Raw genomic sequence first — 25,204 nt, 5'->3', positions numbered from 1 at the left:
TTCAGGAGTCCAGAGTCCTCCAACTTGTATTAGTAAGATACCAGTCTTCTGAGGCATTCTAAGAAAGCAACCTTCTTATCCAGTCAGCTGCATGCTACTGCCTCCCAGCTCTTCTTCATTTCAATCATTTTCTGGCCTTCAATATCATCTTTGCAGTGGTGCCTCCCCCTCATGCTCACAGCGTACACACTGGGGGTCTTAAACCTCCAGCTTTCAACTCTCCGGTTAACTGTACCCCTGTTTACAATGTCCCCTCTGCAAGTCATCCGTTCCGTTCTTCTCCCAGAAGGCACATTGCATCCAGTATGGTGCAATTCATCTGACCATGTTGCCACTCTCCCTGAGCTCACCCTTCTACACTCCTGGCCACTCCCTCATGCCTACAAACCCCTCAGGTGTATATTTCTCAACTCCCAAACATGACATTGAAATCCCCAAACTCTGCTCGACAACAGCCTGGTCATCGCCTACCTCGCAGAGACTCCTGCAGCTCCATCATCCCTGAGATGACCCTGGCCAATGACAACATCCTCTCCAACAAAAGACCTACTCAAAGTGGTGGCGGCGGCGTCCATATGAACCAGAGGAAATCTTGCCAATCGCCTACCTCACCGAAACTCCTGCAGCTCCATCATCCCTGAGATGACCCCGGCCAATGCGGACATCCTCTCCAACAAAAAACCTAATCAAACTGGTGGTGGCATCCAAAGCAACCAGAGGAACTCTTTGCCATCACCTACCTCACCAAGACTTCTGCAGCTCCATCATCCCTGAGATGACCCCAGCCAATGCCTACATCCTCTCCAACAAAGACCTACTCAAGTGGTGGCGCGTCCATATCAACCAGAGGAACTCTTTGCCATCACCTACCTCGCCGAAACTGCTGCAGCTCAATCATTTCTGAGATGACCCTGGCCAATGCCGACATCCTCTCTGACAAAAGACCTACTCAAAGTGGTGGCGGTGTCCATATCAACCAGAGGAACTCTTGGCTATCGCCTACCTCGCCGAAACTCCTGCAGCTCCATCATCCCTGAGATGACCCCAGCCAATGCCTACATCCTCTCCAACAAAGACCTACTCAAGTGGTGGCGCGTCCATATCAACCAGAGGAACTCTTTGCCATCACCTACCTCGCCGAAACTGCTGCAGCTCAATCATTTCTGAGATGACCCTGGCCAATGCCGACATCCTCTCTGACAAAAGACCTACTCAAAGTCGTGGCGGCGTCCATATCAACCAGAGGAACTCTTGGCTATCGCCTACCTCGCCAAAACTCCTGCAGCTCCATCATCCCTGAGATGACCCCGGCCAATGCCTATATCGTCTCCAACAAAAGACCTACTCAAAGTGGTGGCGGCGTCCATATCAACCAGAAGAATTCTTGGCCACCGCCTACCTCACCGAGACTCCTGCAGCTCCATCATCCATGAGATGACCCTGGCCAATGCTGACATCCTCTCCAACAAAAGACCTACTCAAAGTGAAGGCGGCGTCCATATCAACCAGAAGAATTCTTGGTCACCGCCTACCTCACCGAGACTCCTGCAGCCCCATCAGCCCTGAGATGACCCCAGCCAATGCCGACATCCTCTCTGACAAAAGACCTACTCAAAGTGGTGGCAGCGTCCATATCAACCAGAGGAACTCTTGGCCATCGCCTACCTCGCCGAAACTTCTTCCCCGTCTCTATCATTGACCCCCTACCTCCCACCCCATACGGAAAGCCCTTAACTTCACTTGTGACCCTAATCCCTTCTCATTCCACCTCAGTAACCTACCGCCCACCTACCCCCGGCAACATCCTCAATGGCACGCAGCCAGAAGCCTCCATGCCGCTTCTCGCCAATCACTCCAATCGCACCAGAGCAGCCGATTTTAACATTTGGCTTCACCAACCCAATGTTCCAGCCTGAATTTGTTTCTCTCACAACTTGGAGGCACTGGTTCGAAAAACTGGGTACTGGCCTCTGACATATTAAAAGTCACACATGAACCCGCTGCCCACCATGACTTGAAGACTACCTATCCAAGCCTGTTGCACGCTGCACGACCAGCTCTAGGATTTTGCCATTAATAGAGTAACCACTATGCCCTGTGAGTTGGCTGCAGAGAAAGAACATCCAGCAATCTCCTCTCCCACCTCACCAAACGCTTGGTCTCAACTCCAACTCACAAGCACCAGCCATTTCTCTTCTTCTAGCATCATGGTAGCATCATTCTTCTTAGTCATATTAGGATACAGTCTTTAGTGAGATAAAAACACTTTAAGGACTTGGATCGCGTGGAGGCTCCCATTCCCATGAAAATGCTGAAGCGCTGTAGATGCATTGCGGGGCTCCCTGCATCCACAGGCACATCCCAGTGGGGGACTCTCTAACAATGACTTGTGGCTAATATACCTGCATCCACGCACCCTTCCTAGTGGGGGACTCTCTAACGATGGCTAGTGTTGCTGCATCCACACACCCAGCCTACTTGGGGACTCTCTAACAGTGACTTGTGGCTAATGTCCCTGCATCCACACACCCATCCCAGTGGGGGACTCCCTAATGATGACTTGTGGCTAATTTCCCTGCATCCACAGGCCCATCCCAGTGGGGACTCTCTAACGATGGCTCGTGGCTAATATACCTGCCTCCACACACCCATCCCAGTGGGGACTCTCTAACGATGGCTCGTGGCTAATATACCTGCATCCGAACACCCATCCCAGTGGGGACTCTCTAATGACGACTTGTGGCTAATTTCCCTGCATCCACACACCCACCCAGTGGGGGACTCTCTAACGATGACTTGTGGCTAATGTCCCTGCATCCACAGGCCCATCCCAGTGGGGGACTCTCTAACGAAGGCTCGTGGCTAATATACCTGCATCCACACACACATCCCAGTGGGGACTCTCTAACGATGACGTGTGGCTAATTTCCCTCCATCCACACACCCACCCAGTGGGGGACTCTCTAACGATGACTTGTGGCTAATGTCCCTGCATCCACAGGCCCATCCCAGTGGGGGACTCTCTAACGATGGCTCGTGGCTAATATACCTGCATCCACACACCCATCCCAGTGGGGACTCTCTAATGATGACTTGTGGCTAATTTCCCTGCATCCACACACCCACCCAGTGGGGGACTCTCTAACGATGACTTGTGGCTAATGTCCCTGCATCCACAGGCCCATCCCAGTGGGGGACTCTCTAACGATGGCTCGTGGCTAATATACCTGCATCCACGCACCCATCCCAGTGGGGACTCTCTAATGATGACTTGTGGCTAATTTCCCTGCATCCACACCCCCACCCAGTGGGGGACTCTCTAACGATGACTTGTGGCTAATGTCCCTGCATCCACAGGCCCATCCCAGTAGGGGACTCTCTAACGATGGCTCGTGGGTAATATACCTGCATCCACACACCCAACCCAGTGGGGGACTCTCTAACGGTGACTCGTGCCTAATGTCCCTGCATCCACACACCCAGCCCATTGGGGGACTCTCCATTGATTACTCGTGGCTAATGTCCCTGCATCCAAACACCCAGCCCATTGGGGGACTCCCCAATGATGACTCATGGCTAATGTCCCTGCATCCACACATTGACCCCAGTGGGGGACTCTCTAACGATGACTAGTGGCTAATATACCTGCATCCAGACAGGAACTCTGTAATGATGACTCGTGGATAATGTCCCTGCATCCACACACCAACCCCAGTAGGGGACTCCCTAACGATGAAGTGTGGCTAATGTCCCTGCATCCACACGCCCACCCCAGTGGGGGACTCTCTAATTATCACTCGTGGCTAATGTCACTGCATCCATAGGCCCATCCCAGTGGGGAACTCTCTAACGATGACTTGTGGCTAATATACCTACATCCACACACCCATCCCAGTGTTGGATTCTCTAATGATGGCTTGTGGCTAATTTGCCTGCATCCACACACCCAACCCAGTGGGGGACTCTCTAACGATGACTTGTGGCTAATGTCCCTGCATCCACAGACGCATCCCAGTGGGGGACTCTCTAATGATGGCTTGTGGCTAATTTCCCTGCATCCACACACCCAACCCAGTGGGGGACTCTCTAACGATGACTTGTGGCTAATGTCCCTGCATCCATAAACCCAGCCCAGTGGGGACTCTCTAATGATGACTTGTGGCTAATATACCTGCATCCACACACCCTTCCCAGTGGGGGACTCTCTAAGGGTGACTCGTGGCTAGTGTTGCTGCATCTACACACCCAGCCTACTTGGGGACTCTCTAACAGTGACTTGTGGCTAATGTCCCTGCATCCACATGGCCACCCCAGTGGGGGACTCTCTATTAATGACATGTGGCTAATTTCCCTGCACCCACACACCCAACCCAGTGGGGTATTCCCCAATGATTACTCGTGGCTAATGTCCCTTCATCCAAACACCCAGCCCATTGGGGGACTCCCCAATGATGACTCATGGCTAATGTCCCTTCATCCACACATTGACCCCAGTGGGGGACTCTCTAATGATGACTCGTGGCTATGTCCCTGCATCCACACACCCACCCCAGTGGGGGACTCTCTAACGATGACTCGTGCCTAATTTCCTTGCATCCACACACCCACCCCAGTGGGGGACTCTCTAACGATGACTCGTGGCTAATGTCCCTGCATCCACACACCCAACCCAGTGGGGGACTCTCTAACGATGACGTGTGGCTAATGTCCCTGCACCCACATTCCCAGCTCAGTGGGGGACTCTCTAACAATGGCTTGTGGCTAAAGTCCCTGCATCCACAAACCTCCTCAGTGGGGGACTCTCTAACGTTGACTTGTGGCTAATGCTCCTGTATCCACATGCCCACCCCAGTGGGGGACTCTCTAATGATGACTTGAGGCCAATGTCCCTGCACCACACACCCAGCGCAGTGGGGACTATCTAATGATGACTCATGGCTAACGTACCTGTATCCACATGCCCATCCCACTGGGGGACTCTCTAGCGATGGCTCGTGGCTAATGTCCCTGCACCACACACCCAGCCCAGTGGAGGACCCTCTAACGATGACTTGTGGCTGATGTCCCTGCATCCACACACCCATCTCAGTGGGGGACTCTCTAACGATGACTCGTGGCTAATGTCCCTGCACCACACACCTAGCCCAGTGGGGGACCCTCTAACGATGACTCGTGGCTGATGTCCCTGCATCCACACACCCACTCCAGTGGGGGACTCTCTAACAATGACTCGTGGCTAATGTCCCTGCACCACACACCTAGCCCAGTGGGGGACTCTCTAAAGATGACTTGTGGCTAATGTCCCTGCACCACACACCTAGCCCAGTGGGGGACCCTCTAACGATGACTCGTGGCTGATGTCCATGCATCCACACACCCACCCCAGTGGGGGATGCTCTAACGATGACTCGTGGCTAATGTACCAGCATCCACACACCCACCCCAGTGGGGGACACTCTAATGATGACTCGTGGCTAATGTCCCTGCACCACACACCCAGCTCAGTTGGGGACCCTTTAATGATGACTCGTGGCTAATGTCCCTGCACCACACACCTAGCCCAGTGGGGGACCCTCTAACGATGACTTGTGGCTGATGTCCCTGCATCCACACACCCACCCCAGTGGGGGACTCTCTAACGATGACTCGTGGTTAATGTCCCTGCATCCACACACCCACCCCAGTGGGGGACTCTCTAACTATGACTCGTGGCTAATGTCCCTGCACCACACACCTAGCCCAGTGGGGGACCCACTAACGATGACTCGTGGCTGATATCCCTGCATCCACACACCCACCCCAGTGGGGAACTCTCTAACGATGACTCGTGGCTAATGTCCCTGCACCACACACCCACCCCAGTGGGGGACTCTCTAACGATGACTCGTGGCTAATGTCCCCGCACCACACACCTAGCCCAGTGGGGGACCCTCTAATGATGACTCGTGACTGATGTCCCTGCATCCACACACCCACCCCAGTGGGGGACTCTCTAACGATGACTCGTGGCTAATGTCCCTGCACCACACACCCACCCCAGTGGGGGACTCTCTAACGATGACTCGTGGCTAATGTCCCTGCACCACACACGTAGCCCAGTGGGGGACCCTCTAATGATGACTCGTGGCTAATGTCCCTGCACCACACACCTAGCCTAGTGGGGGACCCTCTAACCATGACTCGTGGCTGATGTCCCTGCATCCACACACCCACCCCAGTGGGGGACTCTCTAATGATGTCTCTTGGCTAATGTCCCTGCATCCACACACCCACCCCACTAGGGGGTTCTCTAAAAATGACTTGTGGCTAATGTCCCTGCACCACACACCTAGCCCAGTGGGGGACCCTCTAACGATGACTCGTGGCTGATGTCCCTGCATCCACACACCCACCCCAGTGGGGGACTCTCTAATGATGACTCGTGGCTAATGTCCCTGCATCCACACACCCACCCCAGTGGGGGACTCTCTAATGATGACTCGTGGCTAATGTCCCTGTATCCACATGCCCATCCCACTGGGGGACTCTCTAGAGATGACTCGTGGCTAATGTCCCTGCACCACACACCCAGCCCAGTGGGGGACCCTCTAATGATGACTTGTGGCTAATGTCCCTGTACCACACACCCATCCCAGTGGGGGGGGGGGCTCTCTAATGATGACTCGTGGCTAATGTCCCTGCATCCACATACCCAGCCCAGTGGGGGACCCTCTAACGATGACTTGTGGCTAAAGTTCCTGCATCCACACACCCAGCTCAGTGGGGGGGCTCTCTAATGATGACTCATGGCTAATGTCCCTGCACCACACACTCAGCCCACTGAGGGACTCTCTAATGATGACTCATGGCTAATGTCCCTGCACCACACACCCAGCCCAGTGGGGGACCCTCTAACCCTGACTTGTGGCTAATGACCCTGCACCATACACCCATCCCAGTGGGGGGGCTCTCTAATGATGACTCGTGGCTAATGTCCCTGCATCCATACACCCAGCCCAGTGGGGGTGTCTCTAATGATGACTCGTGGCTAATGTCCCTGCACCACACACCCAGCCCAGTGGGGGACCCTCTAATGATGACTCGTGGCTAATGCCCCTGCATCCACACACCCACCCCAGTGGGGGACTCTCTAATGATGACTCGTGGCTAATGTCCCTGCATCCACACACCCACCCCAGTGGGGGACTCTCTAATGATGACTCGTGGCTAATGTCCCTGTATCCACATGCCCATCCCACTGGGGGACTCTCTAGAGATGACTCGTGGCTAATGTCCCTGCACCACACACCCAGCCCAGTGGGGGACCCTCTAATGATGACTCGTGGCTAATGTCCCTGTACCACACACCCATCCCAGTGGGGGGGGGGGCTCTCTAATGATGACTCGTGGCTAATGTCCCTGCATCCACATACCCAGCCCAGTGGGGGACCCTCTAACGATGACTTGTGGCTAAAGTTCCTGCATCCACACACCCAGCTCAGTGGGGGGCTCTCTAATGATGACTCATGGCTAATGTCCCTGCACCACACACTCAGCCCACTGAGGGACTCTCTAATGATGACTCATGGCTAATGGCCCTGCACCACACACCCAGCCCAGTGGGGGACCCTCTAACCCGGACTTGTGGCTAATGACCCTGCACCATACACCCATCCCAGTGGGGGGGCTCTCTAATGATGACTCGTGGCTAATGTCCCTGCATCCACACACCCATCCCAGTGGGAGACCCTCTAACAATGACTCGTGGCTAATGTCCCTGCATCCACACACCCAGCCCAGTGGGGGGCTCTCTAATGATGACTCGTGGCTAATGTCCATGCATCCACACACCCATCCCAGTGGGGGACCCTCTAACGATGACTCGTGGCTAATGTCCCTGCATCCACACACCCATCCCAGTGGGGGGGCTCTCTGGCGATGACTCATGGCTAATGTCCCTGCATCCATGCACCCAGCCCAGTGGGGGGGTCTCTAATGATGACTCGTGGCTAATGTCCCTGCACCACACACCCAGCCCAGTGGGGGGCCCTCTAATGATGACTTGTGGCTAATGTCCCTGCACCACACACCCACCCCAGTGGGGGGCTCTCTAATGATGACTCATGGCTAATGTCCCTGCACCACACACTCAGCCCACTGAGGGACTCTCTAATGATGACTCATGGCTAATGTCCCTGCACCACACACCCAGCCCAGTGGGGGACCCTCTAACCCTGACTTGTGGCTAATGACCCTGCACCATACACCCATCCCAGTGGGGGGGCTCTCTAATGATGACTCGTGGCTAATGTCCCTGCATCCACACACCCATCCCAGTGGGAGACCCTCTAACGATGACTCGTGGCTAATGTCCCTGCATCCACACACCCAGCCCAGTGGGGGGCTCTCTAATGATGACTCGTGGCTAATGTCCATGCATCCACACACCCATCCCAGTGGGGGACCCTCTAACGATGACTCGTGGCTAATGTCCCTGCATCCACACACCCATCCCAGTGGGGGGGCTCTCTGGCGATGACTCATGGCTAATGTCCCTGCATCCATACACCCAGCCCAGTGGGGGGGTCTCTAATGATTACTCGTGGCTAATGTCCCTGCACCACACACCCAGCCCAGTGGGGGACCCCCTAATGATGACTTGTGGCTAATGTCCCTGCACCACACACCTACCCCAGTGGGGGATGCTCTAACGATGACTCGTGGGTAATGTCCCTGCACCACACACCCATCCCAGTGGGGGACTCTCTAATGATGACTCGTGGCTAATGTCCCTGCACCACACACCCAGCCCAGTGGGGGACCCTCTAATGATGACTCGTGGCTAATGCCGCTGCATCCACACACCCACCCCAGTGGGGGACTCTCTAATGATGACTCGTGGCTAATGTCCCTGCATCCACAAACCCACCCCAGTGGGGGACTCTCTAATGATGACTCGTGGCTAATGTCCCTGTATCCACATGCCCATCCCACTGGGGGACTCTCTAGAGAAGACTCGTGGCTAATGTCCCTGCACCACACACCCAGCCCAGTGGGGGACCCTCTAATGATGACTTGTGGCTAATGTCCCTGTACCACACACCCATCCCAGTGGGGGGGGGGGGCTCTCTAATGATGACTCGTGGCTAATGTCCCTGCATCCACATACCCAGCCCAGTGGGGGACCGTCTAACGATGACTTGTGGCTAAAGTTCCTGCATCCACACACCCAGCTCAGTGGGGGCTCTCTAATGATGACTCATGGCTAATGTCCCTGCACCACACACTCAGCCCACTGAGGGACTCTCTAATGATGACTCATGGCTAATGTCCCTGCACCACACACCCAGCCCAGTGGGGGACCCTCTAACCCTGACTTGTGGCTAATGACCCTGCACCATACACCCATCCCAGTGGGGGGGCTCTCTAATGATGACTCGTGGCTAATGTCCCTGCATCCACACACCCATCCCAGTGGGAGACCCTCTAACGATGACTCGTGGCTAATGTCCCTGCATCCACACACCCAGCCCAGTGGGGGGCTCTCTAATGATGACTCGTGGCTAATGTCCATGCATCCACACACCCATCCCAGTGGGGGACCCTCTAACGATGACTCGTGGCTAATGTCCCTGCATCCACACACCCATCCCAGTGGGGGGGCTCTCTGGCGATGACTCATGGCTAATGTCCCTGCATCCATACACCCAGCCCAGTGGGGGGGTCTCTAATGATGACTCGTGGCTAATGTCCCTGCACCACACACCCAGCCCAGTGGGGGACCCTCTAATGATGACTTGTGGCTAATGTCCCTGCACCACACACCCACCCCAGTGGGGGATGCTCTAACGATGACTCGTGGGTAATGTCCCTGCACCACACACCCATCCCAGTGGGGGACTCTCTAATGATGACTCGTGGCTAATGTCCCTGCACCACACACCCAGCCCAGTGGGGGACCCTCTAATGATGACTCGTGGCTAATGTCCCTGCACCACACACCCAGCCCAGTGGGGGACCCTCTAATGATGACTTGTGGCTAATGTCCCTGCACCACACACCCAGCCCAGTGGGGGACCCTCTAACGATGACTCGTGGCTAATGTCCCTGCATCCACACACCCATCCCAGTGGAGGGGCTCTCTGGCGATGACTTATGGCTAATGTCCCTGCATCCATACACCCAGCCCAGTGGGGGGGTCTCTAATGATGACTCGTGGCTAATGTCCCTGCACCACACACCCAGCCCAGTGGGGGACCCTCTAATGATGACTTGTGGCTAATGTCCCTGCACCACACACCCACCCCAGTGGGGGATGCTCTAACGATGACTCGTGGGTAATGTCCCTGCACCACACACCCATCCCAGTGGGGGACTCTCTAATGATGACTCGTGGCTAATGTCCCTGCACCACACACCCAGCCCAGTGGGGGACCCTCTAATGATGACTCGTGGCTAATGCCCCTGCATCCACACACCCACCCCAGTGGGGGACTCTCTAATGATGACTCGTGGCTAATGTCCCTGCATCCACACACCCACCCCAGTGGGGGACTCTCTAATGATGACTCGTGGCTAATGTCCCTGTATCCACATGCCCATCCCACTGGGGGACTCTCTAGAGATGACTCGTGGCTAATGTCCCTGCACCACACACCCAGCCCAGTGGGGGACCCTCTAATGATGACTTGTGGCTAATGTCCCTGTACCACACACCCATCCCAGTGGGGGGGGGCTCTCTAATGATGACTCGTGGCTAATGACCCTGCACCATACACCCATCCCAGTGGGGGGGCTCTCTAATGATGACTCGTGGCTAATGTCCCTGCATCCACACACCCATCCCAGTGGGAGACCCTCTAACGATGACTCGTGGCTAATGTCCCTGCATCCACACACCCAGCCCAGTGGGGGGCTCTCTAATGATGACTCGTGGCTAATGTCCATGCATCCACACACCCATCCCAGTGGGGGACCCTCTAACGATGACTCGTGGCTAATGTCCCTGCATCCACACACCCATCCCAGTGGGGGGGCTCTCTGGCGATGACTCATGGCTAATGTCCCTGCATCCATACACCCAGCCCAGTGGGGGGGTCTCTAATGATGACTTGTGGCTAATGTCCCTGCACCACACACCCACCCCAGTGGGGGATGCTCTAACGATGACTCGTGGGTAATGTCCCTGCACCACACACCCATCCCAGTGGGGGACTCTCTAATGATGACTCGTGGCTAATGTCCCTGCACCACACACCCAGCCCAGTGGGGGACCCTCTAATGATGACTCGTGGCTAATGTCCCTGCACCACACACCCAGCCCAGTGGGGGACCCTCTAATGATGACTCGTGGCTAATGTCCCTGCACGACACACCCAGCCCAGTGGGGGACCCTCTAACGATGACTCGTGGCTAATGTCCCTGCATCCACACACCCATCCCAGTGGGGGGGCTCTCTGGCGATGACTCATGGCTAATGTCCCTGCATCCATACACCCAGCCCAGTGGGGGGGTCTCTAATGATGACTCGTGGCTAATGTCCCTGCACCACACACCCAGCCCAGTGGGGGACCCTCTAATGATGACTTGTGGCTAATGTCCCTGCACCACACACCCACCCCAGTGGGGGATGCTCTAACGATGACTCGTGGTAATGTCCCTGCACCACACACCCATCCCAGTGGGGGACTCTCTAATGATGACTCGTGGCTAATGTCCCTGCACCACACACCCAGCCCAGTGGGGGACCCTCTAATGATGACTCGTGGCTAATGCCCCTGCATCCACACACCCACCCCAGTGGGGGACTCTCTAATGATGACTTGTGGCTAATGTCCCTGCATCCACACACCCACCCCAGTGGGGGACTCTCTAATGATGACTCGTGGCTAATGTCCCTGTATCCACATGCCCATCCCACTGGGGGACTCTCTAGAGATGACTCGTGGCTAATGTCCCTGCACCACACACCTAGCCCAGTGGGGGACCCTCTAATGATGACTTGTGGCTAATGTCCCTGTACCACACACCCATCCCAGTGGGGGGGGGGCTCTCTAATGATGACTTGTGGCTAATGTCCCTGCATCCACATACCCAGCCCAGTGGGGGACCCTCTAACGATGACTTGTGGCTAAAGTTCCTGCATCCACACACCCAGCTCAGTGGGGGGCTCTCTAATGATGACTCATGGCTAATGTCCCTGCACCACACACTCAGCCCACTGAGGGACTCTCTAATGATGACTCATGGCTAATGTCCCTGCACCACACACCCAGCCCAGTGGGGGACCCTCTAACCCTGACTTGTGGCTAATGACCCTGCACCATACACCCATCCCAGTGGGGGGGCTCTCTAATGATGACTCGTGGCTAATGTCCCTGCATCCACACACCCATCCCAGTGGGAGACCCTCTAACGATGACTCGTGGCTAATGTCCCTGCATCCACACACCCAGCCCAGTGGGGGGCTCTCTAATGATGACTCGTGGCTAATGTCCATGCATCCACACACCCATCCCAGTGGGGGACCCTCTAACGATGACTCGTGGCTAATGTCCCTGCATCCACACACCCATCCCAGTGGAGGGGCTCTCTGGCGATGACTCATGGCTAATGTCCCTGCATCCATACACCCAGCCCAGTGGGGGGGTCTCTAATGATGACTCGTGGCTAATGTCCCTGCACCACACACCCAGCCCAGTGGGGGACCCTCTAATGATGACTTGTGGCTAATGTCCCTGCACCACACTCCCACCCCAGTGGGGGATGCTCTAACGATGACTCGTGGGTAATGTCCCTGCACCACACACCCATCCCAGTGGGGGACTCTCTAATGATGACTCGTGGCTAATGTCCCTGCACCACACACCCAGCCCAGTGGGGGACCCTCTAATGATGACCCGTGGCTAATGCCCCTGCATCCACACACCCACCCCAGTGGGGGACTCTCTAATGATGACTCGTGGCTAATGTCCCTGCATCCACACACCCACCCCAGTGGGGGACTCTCTAATGATGACTCGTGGCTAATGTCCCTGTATCCACATGCCCATCCCACTGGGGGACTCTCTAGAGATGACTCGTGGCTAATGTCCCTGCACCACACACCCAGCCCAGTGGGGGACCCTCTAATGATGACTTGTGGCTAATGTCCCTGTACCACACACCCATCCCAGTGGGGGGGGGCTCTCTAATGATGACTCGTGGCTAATGACCCTGCACCATACACCCATCCCAGTGGGGGGGCTCTCTAATGATGACTCGTGGCTAATGTCCCTGCATCCACACACCCATCCCAGTGGGAGACCCTCTAATGATGACTTGTGGCTAATGTCCCTGCATCCACATACCCAGCCCAGTGGGGGACCCTCTAACGATGACTTGTGGCTAAAGTTCCTGCATCCACACACCCAGCTCAGTGGGGGGCTCTCTAATGATGACTCATGGCTAATGTCCCTGCACCACACACTCAGCCCACTGAGGGACTCTCTAATGATGACTCATGGCTAATGTCCCTGCACCACACACCCAGCCCAGTGGGGGACCCTCTAACCCTGACTTGTGGCTAATGACCCTGCACCATACACCCATCCCAGTGGGGGGGCTCTCTAATGATGACTCGTGGCTAATGTCCCTGCATCCACACACCCATCCCAGTGGGAGACCCTCTAACGATGACTCGTGGCTAATGTCCCTGCATCCACACACCCAGCCCAGTGGGGGGCTCTCTAATGATGACTCGTGGCTAATGTCCATGCATCCACACACCCATCCCAGTGGGGGACCCTCTAACGATGACTCGTGGCTAATGTCCCTGCATCCACACACCCATCCCAGTGGAGGGGCTCTCTGGCGATGACTCATGGCTAATGTCCCTGCATCCATACACCCAGCCCAGTGGGGGGGTCTCTAATGATGACTCGTGGCTAATGTCCCTGCACCACACACCCAGCCCAGTGGGGGACCCTCTAATGATGACTTGTGGCTAATGTCCCTGCACCACACTCCCACCCCAGTGGGGGATGCTCTAACGATGACTCGTGGGTAATGTCCCTGCACCACACACCCATCCCAGTGGGGGACTCTCTAATGATGACTCGTGGCTAATGTCCCTGCACCACACACCCAGCCCAGTGGGGGACCCTCTAATGATGACTCGTGGCTAATGCCCCTGCATCCACACACCCACCCCAGTGGGGGACTCTCTAATGATGACTCGTGGCTAATGTCCCTGCATCCACACACCCACCCCAGTGGGGGACTCTCTAATGATGACTCGTGGCTAATGTCCCTGTATCCACATGCCCATCCCACTGGGGGACTCTCTAGAGATGACTCGTGGCTAATGTCCCTGCACCACACACCCAGCCCAGTGGGGGACCCTCTAATGATGACTTGTGGCTAATGTCCCTGTACCACACACCCATCCCAGTGGGGGGGGGCTCTCTAATGATGACTCGTGGCTAATGACCCTGCACCATACACCCATCCCAGTGGGGGGGCTCTCTAATGATGACTCGTGGCTAATGTCCCTGCATCCACACACCCATCCCAGTGGGAGACCCTCTAACGATGACTCGTGGCTAATGTCCCTGCATCCACACACCCAGCCCAGTGGGGGGCTCTCTAATGATGACTCGTGGCTAATGTCCATGCATCCACACACCCATCCCAGTGGGGGACCCTCTAACGATGACTCGTGGCTAATGTCCCTGCATCCACACACCCATCCCAGTGGGGGGGCTCTCTGGCGATGACTCATGGCTAATGTCCCTGCATCCATACACCCAGCCCAGTGGGGGGGTCTCTAATGATGACTTGTGGCTAATGTCCCTGCACCACACACCCACCCCAGTGGGGGATGCTCTAACGATGACTCGTGGGTAATGTCCCTGCACCACACACCCATCCCAGTGGGGGACTCTCTAATGATGACTCGTGGCTAATGTCCCTGCACCACACACCCAGCCCAGTGGGGGACCCTCTAATGATGACTCGTGGCTAATGTCCCTGCACCACACACCCAGCCCAGTGGGGGACCCTCTAATGATGACTCGTGGCTAATGTCCCTGCACCACACACCCAGCCCAGTGGGGGACCCTCTAACGATGACTCGTGGCTAATGTCCCTGCATCCACACACCCATCCCAGTGGGGGGGCTCTCTGGCGATGACTCATGGCTAATGTCCCTGCATCCATACACCCAGCCCAGTGGGGGGGTCTCTAATGATGACTCGTGGCTAATGTCCCTGCACCACACACCCAGCCCAGTGGGGGACCCTCTAATGATGACTTGTGGCTAATGTCCCTGCACCACACACCCACCCCAGTGGGGGATGCTCTAACGATGACTCGTGGTAATGTCCCTGCACCACACACCCATCCCAGTGGGGGACTCTCTAATGATGACTCGTGGCTAATGTCCCTGCACCACACACCCAGCCCAGTGGGGGACCCTCTAATGATGACTCGTGGCTAATGCCCCTGCATCCACACACCCACCCCAGTGGGGGACTCTCTAATGATGACTTGTGGCTAATGTCCCTGCATCCACACACCCACCCCAGTGGGGGACTCTCTAATGATGACTCGTGGCTAATGTCCCTGTATCCACATGCCCATCCCACTGGGGGACTCTCTAGAGATGACTCGTGGCTAATGTCCCTGCACCACACACCCAGCCCAGTGGGGGACCCTCTAATGATGACTTGTGGCTAATGTCCCTGTACCACACACCCATCCCAGTGGGGGGGGGGGGCTCTCTAATGATGACTTGTGGCTAATGTCCCTGCATCCACATACCCAGCCCAGTGGGGGACCCTCTAACGATGACTTGTGGCTAAAGTTCCTGCATCCACACACCCAGCTCAGTGGGGGGCTCTCTAATGATGACTCATGGCTAATGTCCCTGCACCACACACTCAGCCCACTGAGGGACTCTCTAATGATGACTCATGGCTAATGTCCCTGCACCACACACCCAGCCCAGTGGGGGACCCTCTAACCCTGACTTGTGGCTAATGACCCTGCACCATACACCCATCCCAGTGGGGGGGCTCTCTAATGATGACTCGTGGCTAATGTCCCTGCATCCACACACCCATCCCAGTTGGAGACCCTCTAACGATGACTCGTGGCTAATGTCCCTGCATCCACACACCCAGCCCAGTGGGGGGCTCTCTAATGATGACTCGTGGCTAATGTCCATGCATCCACACACCCATCCCAGTGGGGGACCCTCTAACGATGACTCGTGGCTAATGTCCCTGCATCCACACACCCATCCCAGTGGGGGGGCTCTCTGGCGATGACTCATGGCTAATGTCCCTGCATCCATACACCCAGCCCAGTGGGGGGGTCTCTAATGATGACTCGTGGCTAATGTCCCTGCACCACACACCCAGCCCAGTGGGGGACCCTCTAATGATGACTTGTGGCTAATGTCCCTGCACCACACACCCACCCCAGTGGGGGATGCTCTAACGATGACTCGTGGGTAATGTCCCTGCACCACACACCCATCCCAGTGGGGGACTCTCTAATGATGACTCGTGGCTAATGTCCCTGCACCACACATCCAGCCCAGTGGGGGACCCTCTAATGATGACTCGTGGCTAATGTCCCTGCACCACACACCCAGCCCAGTGGGGGACCCTCTAATGATGACTTGTGGCTAATGTCCCTGCACCACACACCCAGCCCAGTGGGGGACCCTCTAACGATGACTCGTGGCTAATGTCCCTGCATCCACACACCCATCCCAGTGGGGGGGCTCTCTGGCGATGACTCATGGCTAATGTCCCTGCATCCATACACCCAGCCCAGTGGGGGGGTCTCTAATGATGACTCGTGGCTAATGTCCCTGCACCACACACCCAGCCCAGTGGGGGACCCTCTAATGATGACTTGTGGCTAATGTCCCTGCACCACACACCCACCCCAGTGGGGGATGCTCTAACGATGACTCGTGGGTAATGTCCCTGCACCACACACCCATCCCAGTGGGGGACTCTCTAATGATGACTCGTGGCTAATGTCCCTGCACCACACACCCAGCCCAGTGGGGGACCCTCTAATGATGACTCGTGGCTAATGCCCCTGCATCCACACACCCACCCCAGTGGGGGACTCTCTAATGATGACTTGTGGCTAATGTCCCTGCATCCACACACCCACCCCAGTGGGGGACTCTCTAATGATGACTCGTGGCTAATGTCCCTGTATCCACATGCCCATCCCACTGGGGGACTCTCTAGAGATGACTCGTGGCTAATGTCCCTGCACCACACACCCAGCCCAGTGGGGGACCCTCTAATGATGACTTGTGGCTAATGTCCCTGTACCACACACCCATCCCAGTGGGGGGGGGGCTCTCTAATGATGACTTGTGGCTAATGTCCCTGCATCCACATACCCAGCCCAGTGGGGGACCCTCTAACGATGACTTGTGGCTAAAGTTCCTGCATCCACACACCCAGCTCAGTGGGGGGCTCTCTAATGATGACTCATGGCTAATGTCCCTGCACCACACACTCAGCCCACTGAGGGACTCTCTAATGATGACTCATGGCTAATGTCCCTGCACCACACACCCAGCCCAGTGGGGGACCCTCTAACCCTGACTTGTGGCTAATGACCCTGCACCATACACCCATCCCAGTGGGGGGGCTCTCTAATGATGACTCGTGGCTAATGTCCCTGCATCCACACACCCATCCCAGTGGGAGACCCTCTAACGATGACTCGTGGCTAATGTCCCTGCATCCACACACCCAGCCCAGTGGGGGGCTCTCTAATGATGACTCGTGGCTAATGTCCATGCATCCACACACCCATCCCAGTGGGGGACCCTCTAACGATGACTCGTGGCTAATGTCCCTGCATCCACACACCCATCCCAGTGGGGGGGCTCTCTGGCGATGACTCATGGCTAATGTCCCTGCATCCACACACCCAGCCCAGTGGGGGGGTCTCTAATGATGACTCGTGGCTAATGTCCCTGCACCACACACCCAGCCCAGTGGGGGACCCTCTAATGATGACTTGTGGCTAATGTCCCTGCACCACACACCCACCCCAGTGGGGGATGCTCTAACGATGACTCGTGGGTAATGTCCCTGCACCACACACCCATCCCAGTGGGGGACTCTCTAATGATGACTCATGGCTAATGTCCCTGCACCACACACCCGGCTCAGTGGGGGACCCTCTAACGATGACTCGTGGGTAATGTCCCTGCACCACACACCCAGCCCAGTGGGGGACCCTCTAATGATGACTTGTGGCTAATGTCCCTGCACCACACACCCAGCCCAGTGGGGGACCCTCTAATGATGACTCGTGGCTAATGTCCCTGCACCACACACCCAGCCCACTGGGGGACTCTCTAATGATGACTCGGGGCTAATGCCAAAGTCTGGCTGTATTGCACTCACAGTAGTGGTGAGACCGGACAGTGTCAATGCGCTGCCCACTTGAGTGACTAAAAAGGACACACTTGGCCCAGGGGTGTCATTTCACCAAAATGCCAGGGGTAGTGGAAGTGACATCACACGACCATTGACGCCCCTCATGACATCACAGGAAGTGATGTCATTTGACCCCACCCCAAACTGATATCGTAGGAAGTGATGAAACACGACCTTTCACCCGTTGACAAAACAGGAAGTGGCATCACATATCATTGTACACTACAAAAATATGGTTATGCTATTACTATAATGTGATGAACATTTCATGCAAGAATGGATCACCATATGTATCTTTAAGATCAGTGTGTGTATAGGCCCATATTACCAAATTACTGTGAATGCAAGCAGACCCCCAAGGCCAAATGATAATGATGTGTTATTATATAGCACTTACACTTAAGCGCTTTATATAGAAAAAATATACACCCAATATCACCCAACCAGTGTTGGTACTCCTTTGTCACCTCAGGAGGATGAAAGGCTGAGTTGAGGCGTTTAAGAATAGACTAAATCAGTGACTCACCCCCTGAAGTGTGCCTGAAATATACCTTTAATGAGTCTAGCAATTATTGTATAGAATTCCAGAAAGACACATTATTTGGAATTCCTATTCTTTCTTATTTGGGGTCAGTGCTGAAAGTGTTAGACTTGTGGAACTCCTGTTCTTATTTTTCTTCTTTTTTTCAGGGGTCTGAACATGAAAGCCAGCCACTCTAGACGTAAAGAGCCACATGGTGCTGGCCACCGCCCAGGAGCTTGCATTAATTTAATGTATTTGTTTAAACATTTTTATTAGAGGCTGCAAGGGTGACCTCTCGCGACTCCTAAATGACGTCCCTGACTTGGCCACCACTGGAGCATCGTCTGCAATGGCAAGCTTGACTCTCTTGCATAAAGCCCTGCTCATCACTTGAGGAGCCAGAGTGGATCCCCTTTACTGAGGACCTACTGGTCCCTCAAAGTGGATGTTCAGGTCACACGAGTGAACTGACAGCACGCACGTGGATGAGGACGGTGTACACCCAGGGTGTGATACTCACTTGCAGGACCACGGTGGGCTTCAGGAAGTCGGTGGTGTTGATGGAGAAGTGGCACTTGCCCTCCTGGTCGGTGGTACCGTTTGCCACTTTCAGGCCTTCGATGTAGAACTCGATCTCCTCGTTGGGGATTGGCTCATTGTTGCTACCTTTGAGGGTGACCTGCGTGAGAAAGTTCATCGAGGGTTCAGAGTGGGCCGCATCTCGCCTGTGCAGGCAATTCCGGGTCTGCTCCCACCCAACTAGTCATGCGTTGCAACTAAAAACATTCATTTGGCGGTAATACAAGGGGTCTGTGTTTCCTCTCGAGTAAGAATGAGCATTAATGTGAGCCTCGATGGGAGGGAAAGGCTGTGTTCTGCCGCTAGGCCACACGCCTGGGGGCGTAGACCCCCGCCCTCCTGGCTAAGGAGCTGTCTGCTGGGGTCTGGGTGCCAGGGTGCCGGCTCGCGGCGGGTGTCTGTTTCTAGAATGGTCACGATTGGTCTCTTTAGAGTAACGCAGACGCACTTCCCTTGTGTGTGGTGGTCTCTTCAATGGCAGTCTCCCCCCCCCACTGTCTTCGTGATCTCGCCCTTGGGTGCTGCCAGCGAGTGAGGAGCGGCAGTTTCGCGTTTCAGCTCTTCTGCACTCTGCACTTGGAGCAGGATACTGAAAAGCGGTGCCAGGGCTTCCTTTTGCTGATGTAAATATGACATGTAACAAAACATCACAATAAGGATGCGCTTAAGAATAAAATAGAGCCGCCTGCCGCCCACGTGATGCGCTGGCTTCCCTTTATAAACGGGCAGAACTGTCGGGGGCCTGTGCAGGGTCCCCTGGGTCTGGCCCAGAGAGTCTTGGGGCTGCCAATCAGCTTTCCGAGGAGGGGGGTTTATTTCCAGGGCCCCGAGACACAAGGCACAGGCGCTGATTCCTAAGGGGCCCCTCCTCTCTTCCCACAGGGGCCACAGGGTAAGGACAGGCAATCATGCTATGCTGTGCCCCCCCCCCTCGACTTTAGGGCATGCCACCTACCGCGCCAACGTAGTCAAGCCCCCGCTTGTAGTACTGCTCCATGGCGCTGTAGTCATAATTGAGGCGGGCCATCTCCTGGGCCACGTGGACGTATGCGGTCTCCACCACCTGCACATCTGTGAAAGGGGAGAAGAGAGAGAGGGGGTAAGGGGGCGGCAGGACAGGTTCCTTCATGGTCAGTGTGTACTCCGCTGCATGGGAGCTGCATAGTGCCTGGAGGCCTCACGTGATGGCGCTTCAGCGCTCTATGAAACCGTACTTAAATAACACAACTCGGTCGCATACCATAATGGGGTATGAGAATGATGAAGGGGACATGGTTGCCATGCCAACAGTTCTTGGAACGTCCCTAAAAATCAAGTAAAGGTCCTCTTGTGGTCGTCGTTACACTGTCACATATGTGTAGCGCGTCCCCAGACCCATGTGTGGGGGTGGCACACTACACAATGTTTCCAGGGTGAGTGACCCTCTATCTAAGTACTGGCTCTGCAGGTTTTGGTTCCCCAGACCCTTTGGACTACAGCTCTCATTAGCCATAGGCAGCCTAGTCAATGGTAAGGGGTCATGGGAGTCGTAGTTCAGAACATCTGGAGGGCCCCAGATTGCATGTCCGTGCTCTACATCACTGAGTGCAAGGGCTGCTCTCAGCTGGTCCTGATGACCTTGGGCTCAGGATCCAATCTCTCCAGGCGGTCATAGAGAGAGAGACTCTCTAGCCAGTCAGTGAGAGACTCTCTGGGTGGTCAGAGAGACAGAGAGAGACTCTCTAGGTGGTCAGAAAGAGAGACGCTCTAAGCGGTCAGAGAGAGAGTGACTCTCTGGGCGGTCAGAGAGAGAGTGACTCTCTGGGCGGTGAGAGAGAGAGACTCTCTAGGCAGTCAGAAAGACAGACTCTCTAGGCAGTCAGAGAGAGAGTGACTCTCTGGGCAGTCAGAGAGAGAGAGTGACTCTCGAGGCAGTCAGAGAGAGAGTGACTCTCTGGGCGGTCAGAGAGAGAGAGAGTGACTCTCTAGGTGGTCAGAGAGAGTGACTCTCTAGGCGGTCAGAGAGAGAGAGAGAGTGACTCTCTAGGCGGTCAAAGAGAGAGTGATTCTCTGGGCGGTCAGAGAGAGAGAGACTCTCTAGGCAGTTAGAGAGAGAGTGACTCTCTGGGCAGTCAGAGAGAGAGAGTGACCCTCTAGGTGGTCAGAGAGAGAGTGACTCTCTGGGTGGTCACAGTGAGACAGAGAGTGACTCTAGGCAGTCAGAGAGAGAGTGACTCTCTAGGCAGTCAGAGAGAGAGACTCTCTAGGTGGTCAGAGAGAGTGACTCTCTAGGCGGTCAGAGAGAGAGAGAGAGTGACTCTCTCGGTGATCAGAGAGAGAATGACTCTCAGGCAGTCAGGGACAGAGAGTGACTCTCTAGGTGGTCAGAGAGAATGACTCTCTAGGCAGTCAGGGAGAGAGTGACTCTCTGGGTGGTCAGAGAGAGAGAGAGTGACTCTCTAGGCGGTCAGAGAGAGAGTGACTCTCTGGGTGGTCACAGAGAGACAGAGAGTGACTCTAGGCAGTCAGAGAGAGAGAGACTCTCTGGGCAGTCAGAGAGAGAGCGAGAGAGACTCTAGGCAGTCAGTAAGAGAAACTCTCTAGGCAGTCAGAGAGAGAGAGTGACTCTCTGGGTGGTCAGAGAGAGAGAGTGACTCTCTAGGCGGTCAGAGAGAGAGTGACTCTCTGGGTCATCACAGAGAGACAGAGAGTGACTCTAGGCGGTCAGAGAGAGAGAGACTCTCTAGGTGGTCAGAGAGAGTGACTCTCTAGGTGGTTAGAGAGAGATAGAGTGACTCTCTAGGTGGTCAGAGAGAGAGTGACTCTCTGGGCGGTCAGAGAGAGAGAGTGACTCTCTAGGTGGTCAGAGAGAGTGACTCTCTAGGCGGTCAGAGAGAGAGAGAGAGTGACTCTCTAGGCGGTCAAAGAGAGAGTGATTCTCTGGGCGGTCAGAGAGAGAGAGACTCTCTAGGCAGTTAGAGAGAGAGTGACTCTCTTGGCAGTCAGAGAGAGAGAGTGACCCTCTAGGTGGTCAGAGAGAGAGTGACTCTCTGGGTGGTCACAGTGAGACAGAGAGTGACTCTAGGCAGTCAGAGAGAGAGTGACTCTCTAGGCAGTCAGAGAGAGAGACTCTCTAGGTGGTCAGAGAGAGTGACTCTTAGGCGGTCAGAGAGAGAGAGAGTGACTCTCTCGGTGATCAGAGAGAGAATGACTCTCAGGCAGTCAGGGACAGAGAGTGACTCTCTAGGTGGTCAGAGAGAATGACTCTCTAGGCAGTCAGGGAGAGAGTGACTCTCTGGGTGGTCAGAGAGAGAGAGTGACTCTCTAGGCGGTCAGAGAGAGAGTGACTCTCTGGGTGGTCACAGAGAGACAGAGAGTGACTCTAGGCAGTCAGAGAGAGAGACTCTCTGGGCAGTCAGAGAGAGAGCGAGAGAGACTCTAGGCAGTCAGTAAGAGAAACTCTCTAGGCAGTCAGAGAGAGAGAGTGACTCTCTGGGTGGTCAGAGAGAGAGAGTGACTCTCTAGGCGGTCAGAGAGAGAGTGACTCTCTGGGTCATCACAGAGAGACAGAGAGTGACTCTAGGCGGTCAGAGAGAGAGAGACTCTCTAGGTGGTCAGAGAGAGTGACTCTCTAGGTGGTTAGAGAGAGATAGAGTGACTCTCTAGGTGGTCAAAGAGAGAGTGACTCTCTAGGCGATCAGAGAGAGAATGACTCTTGGGGCAGTCAGAGACAGAGGGTGACTCTCTAGGCAGTCAGAGAGAGAATGACTCTCTGGGCGGTCAGAGAGAGAGTGACTCTCTGGGTGGTAAGAGAGAGTGACTCTCTGGGCAGTCAGAGAGAGAGTGACTCTCTAGGCGGTCAGAGAGAGAATGACTCTGTAGGCAGTCAGAGAGAGAGTGACTCTCTGGGTGGTCAGAGAGAGAGTGACTCTCTAGGCAGTCAGGGAGAGAGTGACTCTCTGGGCGGTCAGAGAGAGAGAGACTCTCTAGGCAGTCAGAAAGACAGACTCTCTAGGCAGTCAGAGAGAGAGTGACTCTCTAGGCGGTCAGAGAGAGAGTGACTCTCTGGGCAGTCAGAGAGAGAGAGTGACTCTCTAGGCGGTCAGAGAGAGAGTGACTCTCTGGGTGGTCAGAGAGAGAGAGAGTGACTCTGTAGGTGGTCAGAGAGAGTGACTCTCTAGGCAGTCAGGGAGAGAGAGAGTGACTCTCTAGGTGGTCAGAGAGAGAGTGACTCTCTAAACGGTCACAGAGAGAGTGATTCTCTGGGCAGTCAGAGAGAGAGAGACTCTCTAGGCAGTTAGATAGAGAGTGACTCTCTGGGTGGTCAGAGAGAGAGAGTGACCCTCTAGGTGGTCAGAGAGACAGTGACTCTCTGGGTAGTCACAGAGAGACAGAGAGTGACTCTAGGCAGTCAGAGAGAGAGTGACTCTCTAGGTGGTCAGAGAGAGAGACTCTCTAGGTGGTCAGAGAGAGTGACTGTGTAGGCGGTCAGAGAGAGAGGGAGTGACTCTCTAGGCGATCAGAGAGAGAATGACTCTCAGGCAGTCAGGGAGAGAGAGTGACTCTCTAGGCGGTCAGAGAGAATGACTCTAAGCAGTCAGGGAGAGAGTGACTCTCTGGGTGGTCAGAGAGAGAGAGTGACTCTCTAGGCGGTCAGAGAGAGAGTGACTCTCTGGGTGGTCACAGAGAGACAGAGAGTGACTAGGCAGTCAGAGAGAGAGAGAGAGAGAGACTCTCTGAGAAGTCAGAGAGAGAGAGAGACTCTAGGCGGTCAGTGAGAGAGACTCTCTAGGCAGTCAGAGAGAGAGAGTGACTCTCTGGGCGTTCAGAGAGAGAGAGAGAGTGACTCTCTAGGCGGTCAGAGAGAGAGTGACTCTCTGGGTGGTCACAGAGAGACAGATGTGACTCTAGGCTGTCAGAGAGAGAGAGAGAGTGACTCTCTAGGTGGTCAGAGAGAGTGACTCTTTAGGCGGTCAGAGAGAGATAGAGTGACTCTCTAGGTGGTCAGAGAGGGAGTGACTCTCTAGGCGATCAGAGAGAGAATGACTCTCAGGGCAGTCAGAGACACAGAGTGACTCTCTAGGCAGTCAGAGAGAGAATGACTCTCTGGGCAGTCAGAGAGAGAGTGACTCTCTGGGTGGTCAGAGAGAGAGTGACTCTCTAGGCGGTCAGAGAGAGAGTGACTCTCTGGGTGGTCACAGAGAGACAGAGAGTGACTCTAGGTGGTCAGAGAGAGAGAGTGACTCTCTAGGTGGTCAGAGAGAGTGACTCTCTAGGCGGTCAGAGAGAGATAGAGTGACTCTCTAGGTGGTCAGAGAGAGAGTGATTCTCTAGGCGATCAGAGAGAGAATGACTCTCGGGGCAGTCAGAGACAAGAGTGACTCTCTAGGCAGTCAGAGAGAGAATGACTCTCTGGGCGGTTAGAGAGAGAGTGACTATCTGGGCGGTAAGAGAGAGTGACTCTCTGGGCGGTCAGAGAGAGAGTGACTCTCTAGGCGGTCAGAGAGAGAATGACTCTGTAGGCAGTCAGAGAGAAAGTGACTCTCTGGGTGGTCACAGAGAGAGTGACTCTCTAGGCGGTCAGAGAGAGAGTGACTCTCTGGGTGGTCACAGAGAGACAGAGAGTGACTCTAGGCGGTCAGAGAGAGAGAGTGACTCTCTAGGTGGTCAGAGAGAG

At 55.1% G+C, this 25,204-nt stretch overlaps 1 protein-coding gene across 3 annotated transcripts in view; it reads right to left on the bottom strand.

The window, feature by feature from the left end:
* LOC138580080 (alpha-2-macroglobulin-like) overlaps window positions 1-25,204 on the bottom strand; it is a 551,370-nt gene that overhangs the window by 291,272 nt on the left and 234,894 nt on the right. For all 3 annotated transcript variants that reach the window (XM_069650342.1, XM_069650343.1, XM_069650344.1), the window contains exons 10-11: window positions 20,504-20,619; window positions 19,490-19,648 (exon numbers count right to left, since the gene is read on the bottom strand). In XM_069650342.1, the coding sequence (XP_069506443.1) occupies window positions 19,490-19,648; window positions 20,504-20,619 (275 nt within the window). The remainder of the gene's footprint in view (window positions 1-19,489; window positions 19,649-20,503; window positions 20,620-25,204) is intronic.

This window comes from Ambystoma mexicanum, chromosome 3p (genome assembly GCF_040938575.1).
Source record: "Ambystoma mexicanum isolate Mex_15411 chromosome 3p, UKY_AmexF1_1, whole genome shotgun sequence".
NCBI lineage: Eukaryota > Metazoa > Chordata > Amphibia > Caudata > Ambystomatidae > Ambystoma > Ambystoma mexicanum.
The sequence above is the reverse complement of the archived record's forward strand: the minus strand, read 5'-3'. Positions and strand labels throughout refer to the sequence as shown.